General features: G+C 43.0%; 1 protein-coding gene across 1 annotated transcript in view; it reads left to right on the plus strand.

The window, feature by feature from the left end:
* Igf1r (insulin like growth factor 1 receptor) overlaps positions 1 to 18,011 on the plus strand; it is a 321,945-nt gene that overhangs the window by 247,781 nt on the left and 56,153 nt on the right. The window contains exons 3-5 of the mRNA XM_004658155.2: positions 3,055 to 3,367; positions 8,011 to 8,162; positions 10,794 to 10,938. Coding sequence (XP_004658212.1) covers positions 3,055 to 3,367; positions 8,011 to 8,162; positions 10,794 to 10,938 — 610 coding nt within the window. The remainder of the gene's footprint in view (positions 1 to 3,054; positions 3,368 to 8,010; positions 8,163 to 10,793; positions 10,939 to 18,011) is intronic.

The following is an 18,011-nucleotide window of genomic DNA, read 5'->3' on the forward strand; positions in this document are numbered from 1 at the left end:
ACAGGCAGCAAGTCACTTCTTGCCTGATCTCTCTTGTCCACTCTGCCAGATGACATTTTTATATGAAAGCCCAAGCCCTGTCTAAAACCTTTGATGATTGCTTATTGCCTATCAACTAACAGTCCTGTGATGCCTTCCTGGACTGCCCCTTACCCTCCCAGCAATGTCTGTCACTGTGCTCCTACCTTCATCCTCACCACAGTAACTTTTGCAAGCACTTATATGAGTCCCTCTATGGGGGTCTTATTGCTCCTCCTCCTGTTTTCAGTGCCAGTCCCATTACCTCTATGGACCTTTCTGACACCCACAGCCCAGGAACACCTCTACTTTCCCCTGCTTCCCTGGTGTCTTGTCCCTTCCCTGGGGATGGGGACTACCTCTGCCCAGGATGTGCAGTTGCCTAGCACTCAAGTGCAGCACACACACAGCAGATACTCTCCGGAAGAATAAGTAAATGCAGGATTCTGTTGTTACTGGTTCAAAAACCTGAATCAGAATATGCAACTTCAGTACTTGTTGACACCTTGAACTTTGTTGTGATTTGAGCAATGGATATATTTGAAATTAAATAATCAGCTAAACTAAATTACTTCCTAATATCTTTGAGTGAGAGAGATAATAGCTGTGGGTGGGAGGTCTGTAAACATGCTAGGCTGGTAAATTAAGTCTAGTTTGTTCTCTTCACAGTAATTGCCAGGGTAGACAGTATATATGTATTCTAACATTTTAGATGTTTTAGGAACTCCTGCAACATATTCTTTTTGTTTGTGTTGTATAGCAGATTTCAGAAATATCCAGAAGCCAATTGTGATGATGTTTTTCTCCTTTTTTTACATGGCTCTAAAGGTATGTTGGACTTAGGTAGCACAGTTACATGTACCAGATAAAATTTGTTTCTGTCTCACCAAAGAAGTTCATGGGGAAATATCCCATTGTTACAGCCTACTGGCTCCACAGTTCCAAGGGACTAAATTTCTTTTGCTCACTCTACAGTTCTTAATGTATTCCCTCATGGTGCAAGGTGACTGCATAAGCTTCTTGTATTTCCACTTTCCACCCAGCAACGAGGAAGAAAGGCATGTGTATCGTCCCTGCCTTAGGAGTATTCCAAGAAGTTCCAGTTAAAAAAAAAAAAAAAAATCTTATACCCCAGTGGGTATAACTTAAGACATATGGCCACTTTTAGTTTCAATGGAGGCTAAGAGACCTAAGGGAATGACAGTATATCCAATTGAAAATAATGGGAAAGCAACCTAAAGTTTATGCAGGAAGAATTTGTAAGCCTTTTTCCAGCTTGCCATTATCATGAGAATTCACTGGTTTGCATTTTCTTCCTAAATGACATTATTTATGTGAATGTACCCATTCTGACACCTGTTTTTAAAGTCACCTGTTTGTAGCGACACAGAAATTCTCAGATGGAACTAGTAGAGGACAGTTGGACTAATAAAAGTCAATCTGGAAATTGATCCTAACACAATATTAAGGGTGCACAGGGAGGTCACAATGTCTATTGAGCAGTAAAACGTTGGGAATCAGGAATGTGTCACTGACAGAACGTGGTGTAAGTATGAGCCATGTGATGTGGGTGTAGTATTACTGCTCAGTGGCCATGGAGTCCATAATTCAGTGTCAGAAGTAGCCATGCAACGGTGCGGTGTAGTGTTGCTGCTCAGTAGCCGTGGAGTCAGGAGTGTCAGGAGTGCTTTCCCAATGGCTTGATCCTTTCTTATGCATAATTGTCTTTGCATGCCTGACACTGGCAGGGGCTGTTTGTGGACAGATGAACTTGTTTCCATGTTCTTTAGATTCTCTTATTTGATCTCTGGAGTAGTTTTTAGCATGTATATTTAATAAGGAAACAATCTTTGCTCTTGGTATGTCAGAGTCAAAATATACATATTTAAATAATTTTGTGTTGTTTTCCACCTCAAGGGAAAAGGAGGACACACAATACTAACCAGATTTCAGGTTTTGTGATTTATACCTTATTTACGAGTGAGGTTAACAACCCATAGATGATCATTACAACATCGTTATGGAAATAAACCAGCTCATCTATTTAGGACACAAGTGGTGGATCTGTGGCTCCTGGAGTTGGGTTTTGCTTAGCTTTGTCATGCAGGTGCTTGAAGGAGGTGAGCCTTGGGCTCTGGAACTCTAAACTTCATCCTCCTTCCCATACCTGACAGTGACTGTCGGATATGATGACTTCTGAGTGATCTGGAGGTTTGGGTGTACAGAGAAGTTGCTTCCATAGCCTTTTGTGGCAAAAGGGCTTTGAGGTGATAAAGACACAATTGTTCAAAAGCCCTTTGGTCAACCCACACATACTGTCATGTTTGCACAATGCTTAATCATTTTCAGAATAAATGAGCACTTCTTCACAGGAGGGCGTCCAGTAAGGAACATACAGCAGGCGGTCCCCCTTTATTCATTCCCAGAATTTCAGCTACCAATGGTCACTTAGGTTCTAATTTTACTGTCTTGGCTCTTTCAAGAGAAAGACCATGTTGACATAATGTTTATGACAGCATATTACTATAATTGCTGTGTCTTATTAGTAGGTACTGCATCTCTTGTTATGCTAACTTATCACTTAAACTTTATCATGAGTGCGTATGCATAGGAAAAGACATTATCAGTACCATTTTGTGGTTTCAGACATCCAGTGGTAGATTGGAGAATGGATTCCCCCTGCATAAGGAGAGGGGGAAATGCAAAGAGGCTTGTGCCTTTAGAAGAACTAGTGGACCACAGTGTATATGCCCCTCTCTCATGGTCACCTGTGTCACAGGCCACCTTGCAATGTGGGTGCCATCACCCCCATTTTACAAATGAGAAAAGAGAATCAAGGTTGTTAGAAGTCAATGGCCCAAGTTGATAACAGAGGTTGGGCTTGTGTCTTCATGGAATTTCCACAGGTATATCCTCTCCTAAACCAACCAAAATCTGGTGTGGTAATGATAGCAGATGACCCAACAGACTGGCCAAACCCCAGGGAAGCTGTGTAGCCTGTGCACTGTCTAACCACCCTCTCCTCTGTCCCCACAGTGTGCCCGACCGTGTGCGGGAAGCGTGCATGCACCGAGAACAATGAGTGCTGTCACCCCGAGTGCTTGGGCAGCTGCCACACACCTGATGACAACACGACCTGCGTGGCCTGCCGGCATTTCTTCTACAAAGGCATGTGTGTGCCCATCTGCCCACCAGGCACCTACAGATTTGAGGGCTGGCGCTGTGTGGACCGCGACTTCTGCGCCAACATCCCCAACGCTGAGAGCAGTGACTCCGAGGGCTTTGTCATCCATGATGGCGAGTGCATGCAGGAGTGCCCCTCTGGCTTCATCCGCAATGGCACCCAGAGGTCAGTGTGCTCTGCCATTCAAGTTGTGCGGACAGGACTATCAAGACCTCAACCCACAGGGATCCATTTTAGAGAGCTGGCTGAACCTAATCTTACAATAGCTGTAGTGTAGTTTTGTTTCTTGTTTTTGGAGCTTGCTTCATTTCTTTAAAAGTGTAAAGTGTTAAGTACCAGCCTGCTGGACCAGGTGGCTTGAGCCCCCTCCCCCTGCTCCCGTGACACCTGTGGAGCTACTGTCCCTGAAACACAGACTGTGGCTGTAGATTCTCCTCCTCAGTTTGTTGCTGTAGCCCAGTGATGCCTTTGGGGATGCAAGAGGACAGGTCTCCTACCTCTTCTAGCACAAACCTGAGACCTGGGCATAGAATGGCTATAAAATAAGCTGACTTTCCCACCAGCCCCTCCTTCCTCTCACCTCCCTGTACCTTCACTTATCTTTGTGACCCCGGCTTTCCTTCCTGAACTTTGAGGCTACCTTATTTAACAAGTGGCATCCTCCTATGTGTGTCCCAGGGTCTCCCATAAACTTGTCATGAGTTAAAGTTCTTAAAAACAAGATGCCATATTGCTACAATAGGTGGTGACTAGATCTGGAAGTAAAAGATCAGAGACTTCCCTCCCCTGAAGGACAGCAAAAGACTTTGGGAGAGTTCTGCTTAAATAAGTGTCATGCTTCCTACACTGTAAACACCACACATCTCAGGATTCTTCAGAATAGGCCTAATGGGTAATGACTGTAGCTCAGTAAGAGTGCAATGCTCAGCATGCATGAGCCCTAGGTTCAGTACCCAGCATTGCAAACAAAAGTACAAAATACCATTCAGAAAATAAACTTCGGGCTGGAGAGATGGCTTAGCAGTTAAGTGCTTGCCTATGAAGCCTAAGGACCCTGGTTCCAGGCTCGATTCTCCAGGACCCATGTCAGCCAGATGCACAAGGGGGCGCATGCATCTGGAGTTCGTTTGCAGTGGCTGGAAGCTCTGGCACGCTCTCTCTCTCTCTCTCTCTCTCTCTCTCTGCCTTTTTTTCTCTCTGTCACTCTCAAATAAATAAATAAATAAATGAACAAAAAAATTTTAAAAAAAGAAAAAGAAAATAAACTTCTGATATAGTCTGTTTTGATAAAATATGTCAAACAAGTCTTTATGTATTTATTTATTCATTTGCAGTGCTGGGGATTGAACCCAGAACCTTGAACATGATAGATAAGGACTCTACCACTGAGCTACACTGTTAGCTTTCAAGCAGGCTTTTAATGTAGTCTGTTTCTATTGTAGCGTTGATGATAGTCCTACTATAATCTGTCCTTCAAATTAAATCAGAGATAAAACTTAACTTTCTTTCATAATACCAGATGCAAAACAACTTTCTACCTGTTAGAATACCTGTAAATAGTATAATATTAGGCCTGGCATGGTGGTATATACCTTTAATCCCAGTAGTTGGGAGGCAGAGGTAGGAGGATTGTTGTGAGTTCTAGGCTACCCTGAGACTACATAGTGAATTCCAGGTCAGCCTGGGCTAGAGCAAGAACCTACCTTGGAAAAAAAAATTATAATAATAAATAATAAATAAATAATTAAATACTTTGAAATGATAAGTGGGCCAAGGATTAACATGATTAAGAATATATATAGCACACAAAAAAATGTCTACCATATTTTACTCACATTTTGTCAGCCTGTGTTAGTCAGCTTCCTATTACTATAACAAAATACCTGAAATACCATCAGTTTACTAAGAAAGATTTTTTTGGCTTATAATTTTAGAGGTTTTGGTGCATGGTTGGCTGGCCCCGTTGCTTTTGGGTCCGTGTCAAGGGAATACAGGATGGCTGGGAGCACATGGTATAGCCAGGCAAGAGGAAAGGGTTCCCCAGGTGACTGGGAGACTTCCCAGTAGCACCAATCTGGAGAATGAACTATGAGTAGGATGGGCTTTGGTAACATTCTAGATCCAAACCATTGCCAGCGTGGGGATACGTAAAAGGAAGGAAGGTAGCAGGGAGGGCTAGTTTGTTCTATGAACTCTGTGGCATCATCTCCAGCCTACAACTTCAGTTTCTCATACTCTGTTCTACAGCATCCAGAGCAGCAAGTGGAGTGGGGCTATTTGTACTGTTGATTTTCCTTCCCTCCCCTTTATGTGTTCCTGAAGAATTGACCCAATGTTCTTATTCAGTCATTTATTTATTTATTTTTGTTTTTTTGAGGTAGGGTTTCACTCTAGCTCAGGTTCTCCTGGATTTCACTATGTAGTCATAGAGTGGCCTTGAACTCACAACAATCCTTCTACCTCTGCCTCCCAAGTGATGGGATTAAAGGCATGTGCCACCACACCCAGCTCAGTCATTTATTTTAATGTGTTCTCAGGCTGGTCTCGAACTCATGGCAATCCTCTTACCTCTACCTCCATAGTTCTTGAATTAAAGTCATGCCACACAATGCTCGGATCATTCTTATGTTCTAGTCTCAACTACTCATCTACCTTTTCTGCTTTAAAGAAGAGCACCATCAAGAAATCATAAATACTCTTCTCTCAGACTTGAGGTCTATTTAATATTTACTTTAAAAATACTATTTATATTTTCATTGTACCACAGTAAATTTAGGAAACTTATTCTGTAAATACATACATAATAAGAATGCTTCCACACATTTTTTTTAATATTTTCATTTATTTATTTGCAAGCAGAAAGAAAGAAAGAGAAAGGATGGGTGTGCCGGGGCCTTATGCCACTGCAAATGAACTCCTGGTACATACATCACTTTGTGCATCTGGCTTGACGTGGGTACTGGGAAATCAAACCTGGGCCATCAGTTCTTGCAAGAAGGCACTTTTAAACACGGATTCCTACATAAAAATATTTTTTAAGTGCTAGATGACAGCTAAGTATTTTAACAAGGCCGTGTGGAGCCCAAAATATAAATAAAAGGTGGAGAAATACTAAACAAAGCATTATCTAACAACCCAGCAATAGCAATCCAGGGCATGCATCTCTGAAAACGGAGAATTTGTATCCAAACAGAAATATTCTTGCAGTTGTCCATAACAGCTTTATTTGTAATAGCCAGAAAATGGGAACATCTCAAGTATCCTATAATGGTAATTAGTGAAGTGGGCTGTGGCACACCCACACTGTGGAATGTTACTCAGCAATGAAGAGAAACATACCATTGAAAGACACAGCAACCTGGTTGGATCTCAAGGACATTGTACATTGTGAAGAACCCCAGTCTCAAAAGTAACATTCTGTATGATTCCATTCATGTAGCATCCTTAAAATGATGAAAGGGCAAAATTGGGGAAAGTTTGGGATATTGACAGAATGGTGACATAATGATGACAGCTATAATCAATTCTGCTCTTCTTGAATGTTCTTCATGAAGTTTTGGAAAGCTCATTGACAACTATAATACAGGGCTGGTGAGATGGGCCAGCAGGTCAGGTACTTCCGTGCAGGCCTGAGTACCTGGATTCTTATCCCAAACTCCAGATAAGAACTCGAAGCTGTGTGCACATCTGTAATCCTAGCACACAGACAGGCACCAGATAGAAAGCTAAGACTGGATTCCTGGATGCTGTTAGACCAGTGCAACCAGGAACAAGGATGAGAGATCCTGCCTCCAATGAGGTAGATGGCAAGATGGACCCAGGAAAGGTGTTCTCCAGCCTCCGTGTGTGTGTGTGTGTGTGTGTGTGTGTGTGTGTGTGCGCGCACGCACGCTCACATGCTGTGATGTGTATGTCTGCATTCATACACATGAATACACACCATTATACACAGCAAAATTAATTTTAAAGATACCTAGGAACAGTAATACACATTATATCCTCTGTTCAACTTCCCATTTCGTCACATACACACATTTTGGGTCGTTTGTGTTGTTTGGAAATGGATCCTGATTCTGTATATAGCTCTAGGTCCTGAAGGTTCAGCCACTGCGTTAGCACCTTCTCTGCTCCTTCCTAAACAATGGTAGATAAGCAGAAAGGCCAGTATTCCTCCCTGACTTGTGACGATCTGTGTCATGCTTAGGATGACATTTGAAATAGAGGCTTGTTAAGAAGCAGTGGAAGTCCCTTGCTTTTATTGTATATGTAGCAAAGGCAGCATTTGGATCAGTTTACAAGCTTCTGCAAACCATTGTCAAAAAATAATTTCCTTTGTGCTTTAGCCAGAAAACAAGGGATCTGTGCCTGTTGGAGTCCCTGGGCTTTGCTGGAACACTGGCTTCCGGAACTAGACCCTGGTAGTGGCAAAGACATTGCTGTCAGGGGCTGTCCCTGCTGGGTCTCCCAGCCTCCTTCTGGCCACATTGGAAAGTAGCTCTGTTCTCCCAGAGCTGGTTTTTGTAAGTCTGTATCTCCCACGTGGAACCAGCTGGCTCTCCATTACCAGTGTGGGATGCCCACATGCCTCCAGTGTGGATCATATACTTAGTCTGAAAACAGACAGGAAACTTTTCTCTTTAGGTGCTTTCTCCTTGTGGTCTGCATGTGTGTGGCTCACCCTGGGTGGGCTTGTGGAGGAGACATGCTGTGACCACTTGGACCCTTCAGAATGGTTGCTTTTTGTAATGTACACTGTAATAACAACCCCAAAGCCATCTCCTTTTTGTTTGGCTCTTTATCTTCCACAGCATGTACTGCATCCCTTGCGAAGGCCCTTGCCCCAAGGTCTGCGGGGAGGAAGACAAGAAAACAAAAACCATTGATTCTGTTACTTCTGCTCAAATGCTCCAAGGATGCACCATCTTCAAGGGCAATTTGCTCATTAATATCCGCCGAGGCAGTAAGTATTCCGCCCCACTGGATGAGCAGCTGCATCTCTCAGTTTGCTTTTGTTGATGCTTTCCCTGACCCTGTCTCTGAGTCACAACTAAAATATGGACTTAGGAAAACAACATGGTGTGTATGTCTCAAAAATGACGTCTTTCTTTTGAGTTTCCCTGAAAGATTTATTTAAAAAAAAAAAAACAGATTGAAAGGCAATCCATGTTGGAGCCATTAGCACAGAATTGATTCCTGTAAAGAGGGTCATCTTTCTATTTCTGCTACTCACATCTTACGCACTAGAGGCACATCCCCACATGCAAACCCCAGCTGAGCCTGAGGGATCAGAGGCATGACTCAGCTAACCCCATCTGCAGCCAGATCCACACATCTTTAAGCCCAAAGAGTTTGGGTTACTTGCATATGATGAGACTGAGCAAAGGAAAGAGTTGACTATGTTCAGGTTTTATGAAGTCCTAAAGAATGTTAGCTCTTCCAGTTTACTTATAAGAGCCAACAAGTTACAGGCATGTGCCGTCACGTACTTAAAGCTTCGGCCTTAACCCCACAGAATCGCCTTTATTTGCAGATGACATTCCTAAAGCATTGTTTCTAAGCTGCATTTGTATAAAGTATTTCTCATCAACTTAACCCCCCATCTTTTTCCTTGATTGACAAAGGTTTCTAGTAATAATGTCATCAATCTTCCACCACTGAGACCACTCTGTTGAGGTACTGTTACGTTTATATGCTAAAATACTATAGGAGGAAACTGAGGCAGCCCAAAGCAATTTTTAAAAATTTTAATGGATAACTCATTTTATGAAGAAAAATTTTAGCTGTATATGCTTAATATATTTATTTTGTGAATTTCTTTTCCTTTGTTAGAGTGAATTGTATTCTTGTGGTTTAGAGGTAGCAGAGACACAGTTTCGCTGAGGGTTGTTTGTTTTTTGTATCTCTTATTTTCCATTATCCATCCTTTACCTTTCTACCACAGAAGTAATATTCCCCACAGTAAGCAATCATCATTGTAAACTATGTTCTTGTTTCTTTTACTAGGTTGCTTAGTTTATATTCAATGTAGTTTATCCCCAGAACATACACCTGCCCTGCCTGTGGTCTTGAAGGTAAACATAATCTATGAATTAAATCCATGGAGAAGTGTCACCTGAGAAGGCATTGTGCATCTCCCTGAGTAATGATGAAGGGCACCTTCCAGTCCCTGTCCAACACAGGAAGTCAGATGCACTCAGAAGGGTGGGCCATTTTGATGGAAGGATGAGGTTCCCAAGCCTTACCTGAGAAATACATTTCCTACCTCACATGTAAAAACTCAGTATTTTGTCCTTAAAATATCAACTACTGGACCTTGAGACACCAGCCTTATCATCCAGGTACTTGGAAATCTAAGACAAGAGGATCACAAGTTCAAGGCCTGCCTGAACAACCTGATGAAACCAAGTCTCAAACTTAAAAAAAAAAAAAAGAGAAGGCTAGAACTTATCTCAGTGACAGCAATTGCCTAGCATGTGCTGAGGCCCTGGGTTCAATCCACAGTGCCACAAAAACACACAAGCACAAAATCAACTACAAATAACTTCTGGTCTTTTTAGATTAAATTTCCCTTTCATTTCTCTTAGAAAGTCATTAAATGTAAGGTCTGCCCTCTAGGAAAGTAACCTTGTTATTTTATTTGTATCAAATCAAAGCAGAACCTTTCACTAAGTAGGCCTTCATAAACCATACACAGTAAAACCCCATTCATTGAACCACACCTGATTCATCATAGTCTTTATTATAATTTTGGCACAAGTTGGACTGAAGCTTTTGTTTTGTGTGTGTGTCCTTGTGTCCTGTTTTCATACCTGTATTAACAACTGCTTTTTCCAGCTGTTTTGTAATTACAAAAAGAATTTGTGAATGGTAGAGAGATATAGAAATGAACTTTTTAACAAAGGACCCGCAGGCTGGGTGTGGTGACACGGAGGTAGAGGCAGAAAGATCAAGAGTACAGGTTCGTCCTCAGCTATATAGTTACGTGGAGGCCAGCCTGGTCTTCGTGAGACTGTGTCAGAGAGAAACAGAAGAGAGCAGGGCTGGAGAAGGAAAGGAAAAAGAAAACTATATGCAACTGCCATTGTTAACATTTAGGTGTATTTTCCTTCAGTTTTAGGAGGATATAATCTTTAAATACTGATCCTTGTATCTTAGGAACTTGAAATACAGCAAAGGCAGGTCCTAATGAGACTAGGAGAATGTTATTTGTGTGGTCCTGCCCTGCACTGTGGAGGCAATACTATCTGTTGACAGAGCATATTAAAAGACGGTCCCTCCGTTTCTTAGCAGAACTAATTGGCAGTGTGGTATTTATGGTTTCACATTCTGTTAATCAGCTTGAGAACTACAGTACCCAGCCTCCAGAAATTTGCTCTCCTCTGCCTCAGAGGCATTGTCCCAGGAATGTCTATAGAAAGCCAAAGCTAGAGAAATGTTTTTTTGATAAGGAACAGTTGATCCTGTGCCACGATGCTAGACATCTCACTGAGGAGCTCCCCAAAAATAAGACCTGCCACTGATCCTTACACCTGTTTGTGAAAGCCAAGTACAGTATGTCAACTGATACTCAGTGACATGTCTTTTCACATAGATAACATTGCCACAGAGCTGGAGAACTTCATGGGGCTCATCGAGGTGGTGACAGGGTATGTGAAGATCCGCCACTCCCATGCCTTGGTCTCCTTGTCCTTTCTGAAAAACCTTCGCCTGATCCTAGGAGAGGAGCAGCTGGAAGGGTGAGTGCCCCACGTTTCTTCTGCAGTCAAAAAATACAACTCACACTGGGCATGATAGCACATGCCTTTAATCCCAGCACTTGGGAGGCACAGGTAGGCAGACCGCCACCTGAGAGTACATGGTGAATTCCAGGTCAGCCTGAGCTAGAGTGAGACCCTACCTCAAAAAAAAAAAAAAAAAAAAAAAAAAAAAAAAAAAAAAACCTTAGGTAGAGCCCTTCTTGTTAAACAAAAGGAGGGAACACCCTCCTTCCCCTGCTGCCTAGGTGAAGACCCACCTCCCTGCTGATAGTCCTGTGCATTGTGACAATTCGCCACCCTTGGGACACTGATTATTTGGAAAACAGGTGTTTTCATTTCTACAGTTGAGATCATCAGTCAGGAGTCGCAGTGAAGTTGTGGTCAAATGATCCTGGGGACTCTTCCTGCCAAAAGTGACAGCTGTCAGTCTGAAGTGCTTACCTCCTAGGTAGAACATTATTTACCTGCTCCAGGATACTGTTCTCAACTTTGTTAAAGCCATCCCATCTTTTAAAATAGCAAAGAGATAGTCAGCAAAATGTGGGGAATTCATGTCATTAAAAGAAATCTCAATTTACTGAACTGTTTTTATTGATTAGCTTAGTGGAGTTATGCTATTGATAAAACTTTTGCCTTCTACACAAATATGCTTGGTGGCCGGGGTTTTAAAACAACTATGGGTGTTTCACAAGGTGATAAAAGCTGGTGCTTTACTGCATGCACATTTTATTTATTAGCATGCAGAGAGAGAGAGAGAGGAAAAGGGAGAGAGAGTCACCACTCTAGGTCCTCTTGCCAGTGCAAACAAACTTCGGACACTTTTCCACTTTGGGCATCTAGCTTTATGTGGGTATTGGGAAATCAAGCCCAAGCTGTCAGGCTTTGCAAGCCAATGACTTTAACCACTGAACAACCCCTCTAGTCCCACGGTCTCCCTTTTAAATATGGCTTTTGCCTAGCTTTAAGTAAATGCTTTGAAATAAAAGAAGTCAATTAAGGAATAAATTCCTTCTATAGAGAATTCAGGAGAATGATTAAGGGAAAGAGGTGGGAGGTCATGGGAAAGGTTGGCCTTGATGATTTATCTGCCCCAACTGGATAAGATTACAGCAAAGGGATTCTTTACGGCCTCCCAGTTTTTCTCAACCAACTCTTGATTGGTCTTAAATTCTTAAAATTCCATCCTCAGATATAGCTAGAGAGGAAGCCTTTCTTCATTCCAGCCTTGAAAAATATACTATCTTCCCACTGGGAGCACCAGTTCTTCATTTTAAAGAGAGAGAGAGAGAAAGAAAGAAAAAGCCTTTCTTGTTTTAACTCCAAAGAGAATGCCACCATGCTCAGCCCCAGTGAGTTTTGGCAGCTTCTGTTGCACCCTGAGGCTCTGCCAATGTGAGGTGGTGTTCATTGTTTGTTGTGTTAAATTTTAAATTTGTATTATTTTTATTTATTTATTTGAGAGAAAGAGAAATAGGCAGGGGGAGAGAGAGAGAATGGGTGCAAGCCAGAGCTCCAGCCACTGCAAACAAACTCGAGATGTGTGTGCCCCCTTGTGCATCTGGCTTACATGGGTCCTGGGGAATTGAACCTGGGTCCTTTGGCTTTGTAGGCAAGTCCTTTAACCACTAGGCCATCTCTCCAGCCTTTGGCTTGTCCAGAAGGTCTCAGCCATCACACATCTGTAATGTGATACATCTCTAGAGTACTAACTTTAGCTAGTAAGAAAACTCAGAGTTTTCTCAGGGACTGGGAGTGTGGCTCAGTGATAGAGCAGTTGTCTAGTATACTTGAGCTCCTAGGTTCATTCCCAGCCCTCATCCAGGGTACGGGAAAGTCAAGGGTGGTTAGTTGGTTGGTTTGTTTGCTGTTTGCAAAAGCCCTTAAATAAGAGAAAACATTTCTTCTATCTGTAAAATATCTTTATTTGGACAGCTTTGATTTTTTGTATGCCATCAAATAATTTAAAAGTTTTTGATGCTGCCAATGATTGTAGTCTTAAAAAGAATAAAAATACAAAAAGGTGATAGATGATGCAAACTGAGATTGTTAGGTACATTTGGACATCTCTATGCTCATGTACCCATCATTTGACTTTGCAATACTCAGTGCTTTGTCTCTGAGACTGTGCTGCAGCAAGCCTGCATTTTCACTCTTCCCCAGGACTTTGGAAAAAAAAATGCACTCAACGAAGTGCTTCGTACTTACCCAAGAGAAATGAAAGCATGTCCATGCAGGACTCGTGTGAAAATGTTCATAGCAGTATTATTCATCATACCACCCCTAAGTATCCAGCTGGATATAGTCCAAAGGTTTGTCAACAGCTGAATGGGTAAACACAAGAGCATAGTGAAACACTACTCAACATTCAAAAGGAATAGAATATAATTCATGTAACAATATGGATGGACAGACAGTGGAGACACCAAGTGGTTGCTGTCAGCGGGAGAAGTGCAGGGATTGATCACCTGTGAGAACAAGAGAATTTTGTGGAGATGGAAATATTTTGAAGTTGGATAATAGTGACAGTTGGGCATCAGTATAAATTTACTGAATCTGTGCTGAAGAGATGGCTTAGTAGTTAAGGTACTTGCCTGCAAAGCCAAAGGACCCTGGTTTAATCCCCCAGCACCCAAGTAAGCCAGATGCACAAGGTGAAGCATGCATCTGGAGTGCATTTGCTGTGGTAGAGGCCCTGGTGCACCTGTTCTTTCTCTGTCCCTCCTTCCCTCCCTCCCTCTCTCCCTTCTCCCCTCTTTCTTTCTCTCTCTCAAATAAATAACTTTTAAAAAAATGTACTGAATCTTGTGGAAGTATACATTTATAACTGGTCACATGTTAGATGGCAAATTATACTTCAAAAAAACTATTTTTATAAAACATCCAACAAAGAGGAAATAGTTTGTGAGGTTCTATGTGGTGCCTGTATGTATATTTGAGCCCTCACTGAGCCAGCCATCTGCAGGTAGGTTTAAAGGAGCAGGTACCTTTGTAGGTCTCTCCGTAGTATGGCAGCCTTCATGTACTGGGTTCTGATGCCCTCTAGAGATAGCTATTGGGAGGCAGCAATGTCTCCTTGGAGAAATGAACAGGAACTATTGATTGTGTATTTGTAGATTTTCTTTCAATGGATAAGCTTGAAAGGATGGATGTCCCTTTCTGCCTGTGTAAGCTAGAGGCCTCAGGCCCAGCCCCATGTGTCAAGGCACAGGACTTGCCTGTTCTCTGTGACTTTGTTCTGGGGACTTTGACACTTCAGAGAGCAACACAGGTCATCCTGCACCTTTGTGAGGTGATTCAAAGCTCACAGCATCCTTTTATATTTAGCTTATCCAATTCTTCTAACAGGTCTTAAGGCCAGAAGAGAATAGGAAAGAGACTCTCATTTGTAGCTGAGAAGCCACAGCCCAGGACAAGCTGAGCAAACTGCCTAGAGCTAGCCCTTCACAAGTGGTGGGGAGAATGCTGCGGACATATTTTCATATGGCCAGACCCTTCCCCTGGGCTGTCTTCCAAGTACCACTCAGCTCTGCAGCATTGTGACTTCATTTGCTCCCACCCTGTCTGCAGAGGAGACCGTGGCACTGACTCCAGGTGGTAGCCACAAGTTACAGCCCAGTGTGCACTAGGTCCCAATGGCTACATTGAATATCCATGCTGGTGACCTGGCAGTGCTCGTACAGAAGTAACCACCTACTCCTAGCCACTGGAGTCAGTCTACTGATTGGCAGTGGAACACATCCAAATAGAGAAACAAGCTTTTTTTTTTTTTTTTTTGCAACATTGAGAAGACTGATAGCCAAGACACCAAAATCAGTAAAACCCGGGCATCATACAGCCTATGGAAACTAGGAAAAAATAAACAACTCAAATTTAAAATACTCTGTGAATGTAAAGGCAGCAAGTTTAGAAACAATTTATGAAGTCACATTTACTGAGCCATTTCCTTAAATAGTCCTTCCCTTTAAGAAACAATAAAATCATAAATATATTAGTATTTTGAAGGCATGTTGACAGGTCTCTACCTTGGACCATCTCTTAATTCTCACCAAATCATGGGGGGGACTTGAAATGAAACAGACCCTAAGCTGGGGTTGGACAGACAAGAGCAGTTGGCAGGCAGTTCTGGAGTGGGTTGGTTATTATTTTGATGAGGGTTTTATTTTTATTGTGCTTTACCTTCCCAATGTTTCCTAATGACTGAGTCTTATTGATGCTGATAGTCTGGCTCCTAGCGTTCTCAATCGTTATAAACAATGTTTGTGTTTACTGTAAAAAGATAATGTTGCTTTTCAAAGTGATTAATCAAATACACAGAATTTCTCTGTGCCTGCCATTCATATGTCAGATTCCTGGTTTATAATTCATGCTTCCTCCCTGGGGAGAAGAATGTTTTGTTCAGAAGGTATTTTCAGTGCAGTTCTATTTCCTGCTTGTGAAATTAGTTTACTAAAAGAGGCCTTGGCCTAGATTGAGATGGAAGTTTAACCTGATTAATTGGCCCTTACATCTGGCCCAAAGGTTTATTATGCACCTGCAAGATTTGTGTCTCCTGGGCAGGGGTGGGGAGCTCTCAGGGACTTGGGATCATCTAGACCCACTGGAGCTAGTGTTGACCCTTCAGTCTCCTTAGATCTAGAAGTATTTTGTGAGCGAGGATGGGTCCAGTCTGTTTCCACTTCTCCAGGTGTGTGGCTGTCCTGACCCAGTGAAAGTGATTTCGCACCCAGGAATGGTAGATCTTACCAGCCCATATCTCAGGACATCCCCAGGACACACAGCTGTGTTGCAGTCTGGATTCCTTTAGGCAATGTCTTAGGTTCCTTTTCCAACACATAGACATGTCAAGGAGAGCAAAAAATAGAGTTGTTAGCTAGCTTACAGGTTTTTAACCATTTGTTTGATAACCAGAGGCCTACAAACAGACTTGTGAGCTGTCTGGCTTGGTTTCAGAGGTACAGTCTTTAGATTGCTTGCTGGTTCCTTGAGGCCCTGTGTGGGTAGGACCCCTATTGGAGCATGTGTGCGTGAGGATCAGGTGCTCAGGGAGGGCAAGGCAACAAGCTAGTAGGGCGGATTTCACCTCAGTTCTGAATCCTCCATATGCAAGGAGCTCACAGGGAACTCACATGTCACCTGTTCCTGTCCCTTGGTGTTCTATGTGTGACAGTGTGTAAATAGTAATAGTGTAACGGTGAACTGCAGACTGCATGAAGGAACCTGCTTGTGGTTCATGCTATCATGATTTATGACATTTCTGGTCCTGGGCCCTTGCTTGTGAGATCCCTCATGAGTTCTCAAGGAAATGATCAGAATGGTTTGGCACTGTTATACCTATAGCTCGTGCCTCACTGGAGGTGAAGCCCAGACTGAGAGTGAACCTGCTGGTTAGATGTTTCAGTCTGAGTAGTATCAAGACTCTGTGAGGGTGCCGGCGGACCTGGAGGATGCAGCATCCAGGGCAGAGCAGCACTGTGCGTTTCTTTTGTCCCAAATGCTGCTGGCTCTGCAGAGGAGCCTTCTCTGCATGTTTTTTTTCTTTAAATTTTTTTGTCTATTTTTATTCATTTGAGAGCGACAGACAAAGAGAGAAAGAGGCAGAGAGAGAGAGGACACACCAGGGCGTCCAGCCACTGCAAAGGAACTGCAGATTCATGCTCCCCTTGTACATCTTATGTGGGTCCTGGGGAATCGAGCCTTGAACTGGGATCCTTAGGCTTCACAGGCAAGCACTTAACCACTAAGCCATCTCTCCAGCCCCCTTCTCTGCATATTTGTTGGGTCCGTCAGATTTTAGAAATTACCCTGTACCAGGCACAGAGAGTGGCTTGTGCCTTTAATCCTAAAACTTTGGAGGCAGAGGTAAGAGGATTGCTATGAGATTGAGGCCAGCCTGAAACTACAGAATGAGTTCCAGGTTAGCCTGAGCTAGAGTGAGACCTTACCTTGAAAAAAATATTTTTTTTTAGAAATTACTCTGTGTTGAGGAAGCCCAAGGAAAAAACTGAGGCAGGGGAAGCAAGGAGGAAAGGGAGAGTTAAATATCCAGGAGAAGCAGACCCCTTATTCAACAGAGGATTCAGACCATCAGTTGTGGCACTGTCTGTGGGTTCTCTGGGAACCCAAGAAAGGCCTGCAGCAGGATTGTACTCCCGCCCCCTAAGGAGTAGCTATTACTCTCTTGCCTCTCCAGAAATGAGCTCCTCTTGTGTTTCTGCTGGCTGTGTCCATATCTTCTCTCTGATGAGAGCTGGGCATTGGGAAAGGAGTCACACCCAGACTGGTGGGGTCTGGGCCTCTAGCACCTTGCTGGAGCTCAGCCTCTATTAGGTTTCCAAGTGTGGGCCCAGGATTGATGGCCTCAGCATTGCTCGTTCTAGAGATCCATAATCTCGACCCACCCCAGGCCTCTGTATCAGAAGCTCTGAGGGTAAGGCTGAAGCGCTGGAAACAGCTTTTTGCACATTGAACTTGGCAAACTGCTGTGCCAGACACTGAGTCCAGCTACTCAGGGGAATTGCTTATCTCTTGTTCCTTCAGCCCCCAGGATTGAAATAAGAGCTTCTCAGGGTGGAAAGCAAGTGTGGTGGAGAGAGAGCAGCCAGTCTGTCTCCCATCCCATCATGCACTGCTGATTGGGCACGGGTAGGATTTACTCCCAAGGATAATGGCAGACTTTGCTACAAGTATGTAAGCTGTTCCGGTTGAGTAGCAGAGCATGTCTTTTCTCCCATGGACTGATTTCAAGTGTATTGTACATACCTGGTTCTGAGAAAAATAACCAAAGGCATTTCTAGGGAATGACTTGAGGAATATCCTCTGCTGTGAGAAGCTTTATGTTTTGGTAATGGAGGTCATAAAATTAATTAGTATCCTATCGATTTCAATATGTTGTCCTTGACTCATCTTGCTCCCAGTGTTAACAGCGTCTGTCTGCACTAACATAGTGTCAGTGAGCAAATCCCTTGTTGGTAAAAGAAATATGTGCAGAGCCACACATGCAGCAATGTGAATGTGTATGCTGGAGGGGACCATGGGCACAGCAGGTGCACTAA

Source organism: Jaculus jaculus, chromosome 3, assembly GCF_020740685.1.
Source record: "Jaculus jaculus isolate mJacJac1 chromosome 3, mJacJac1.mat.Y.cur, whole genome shotgun sequence".
Lineage (NCBI taxonomy): Eukaryota > Metazoa > Chordata > Mammalia > Rodentia > Dipodidae > Jaculus > Jaculus jaculus.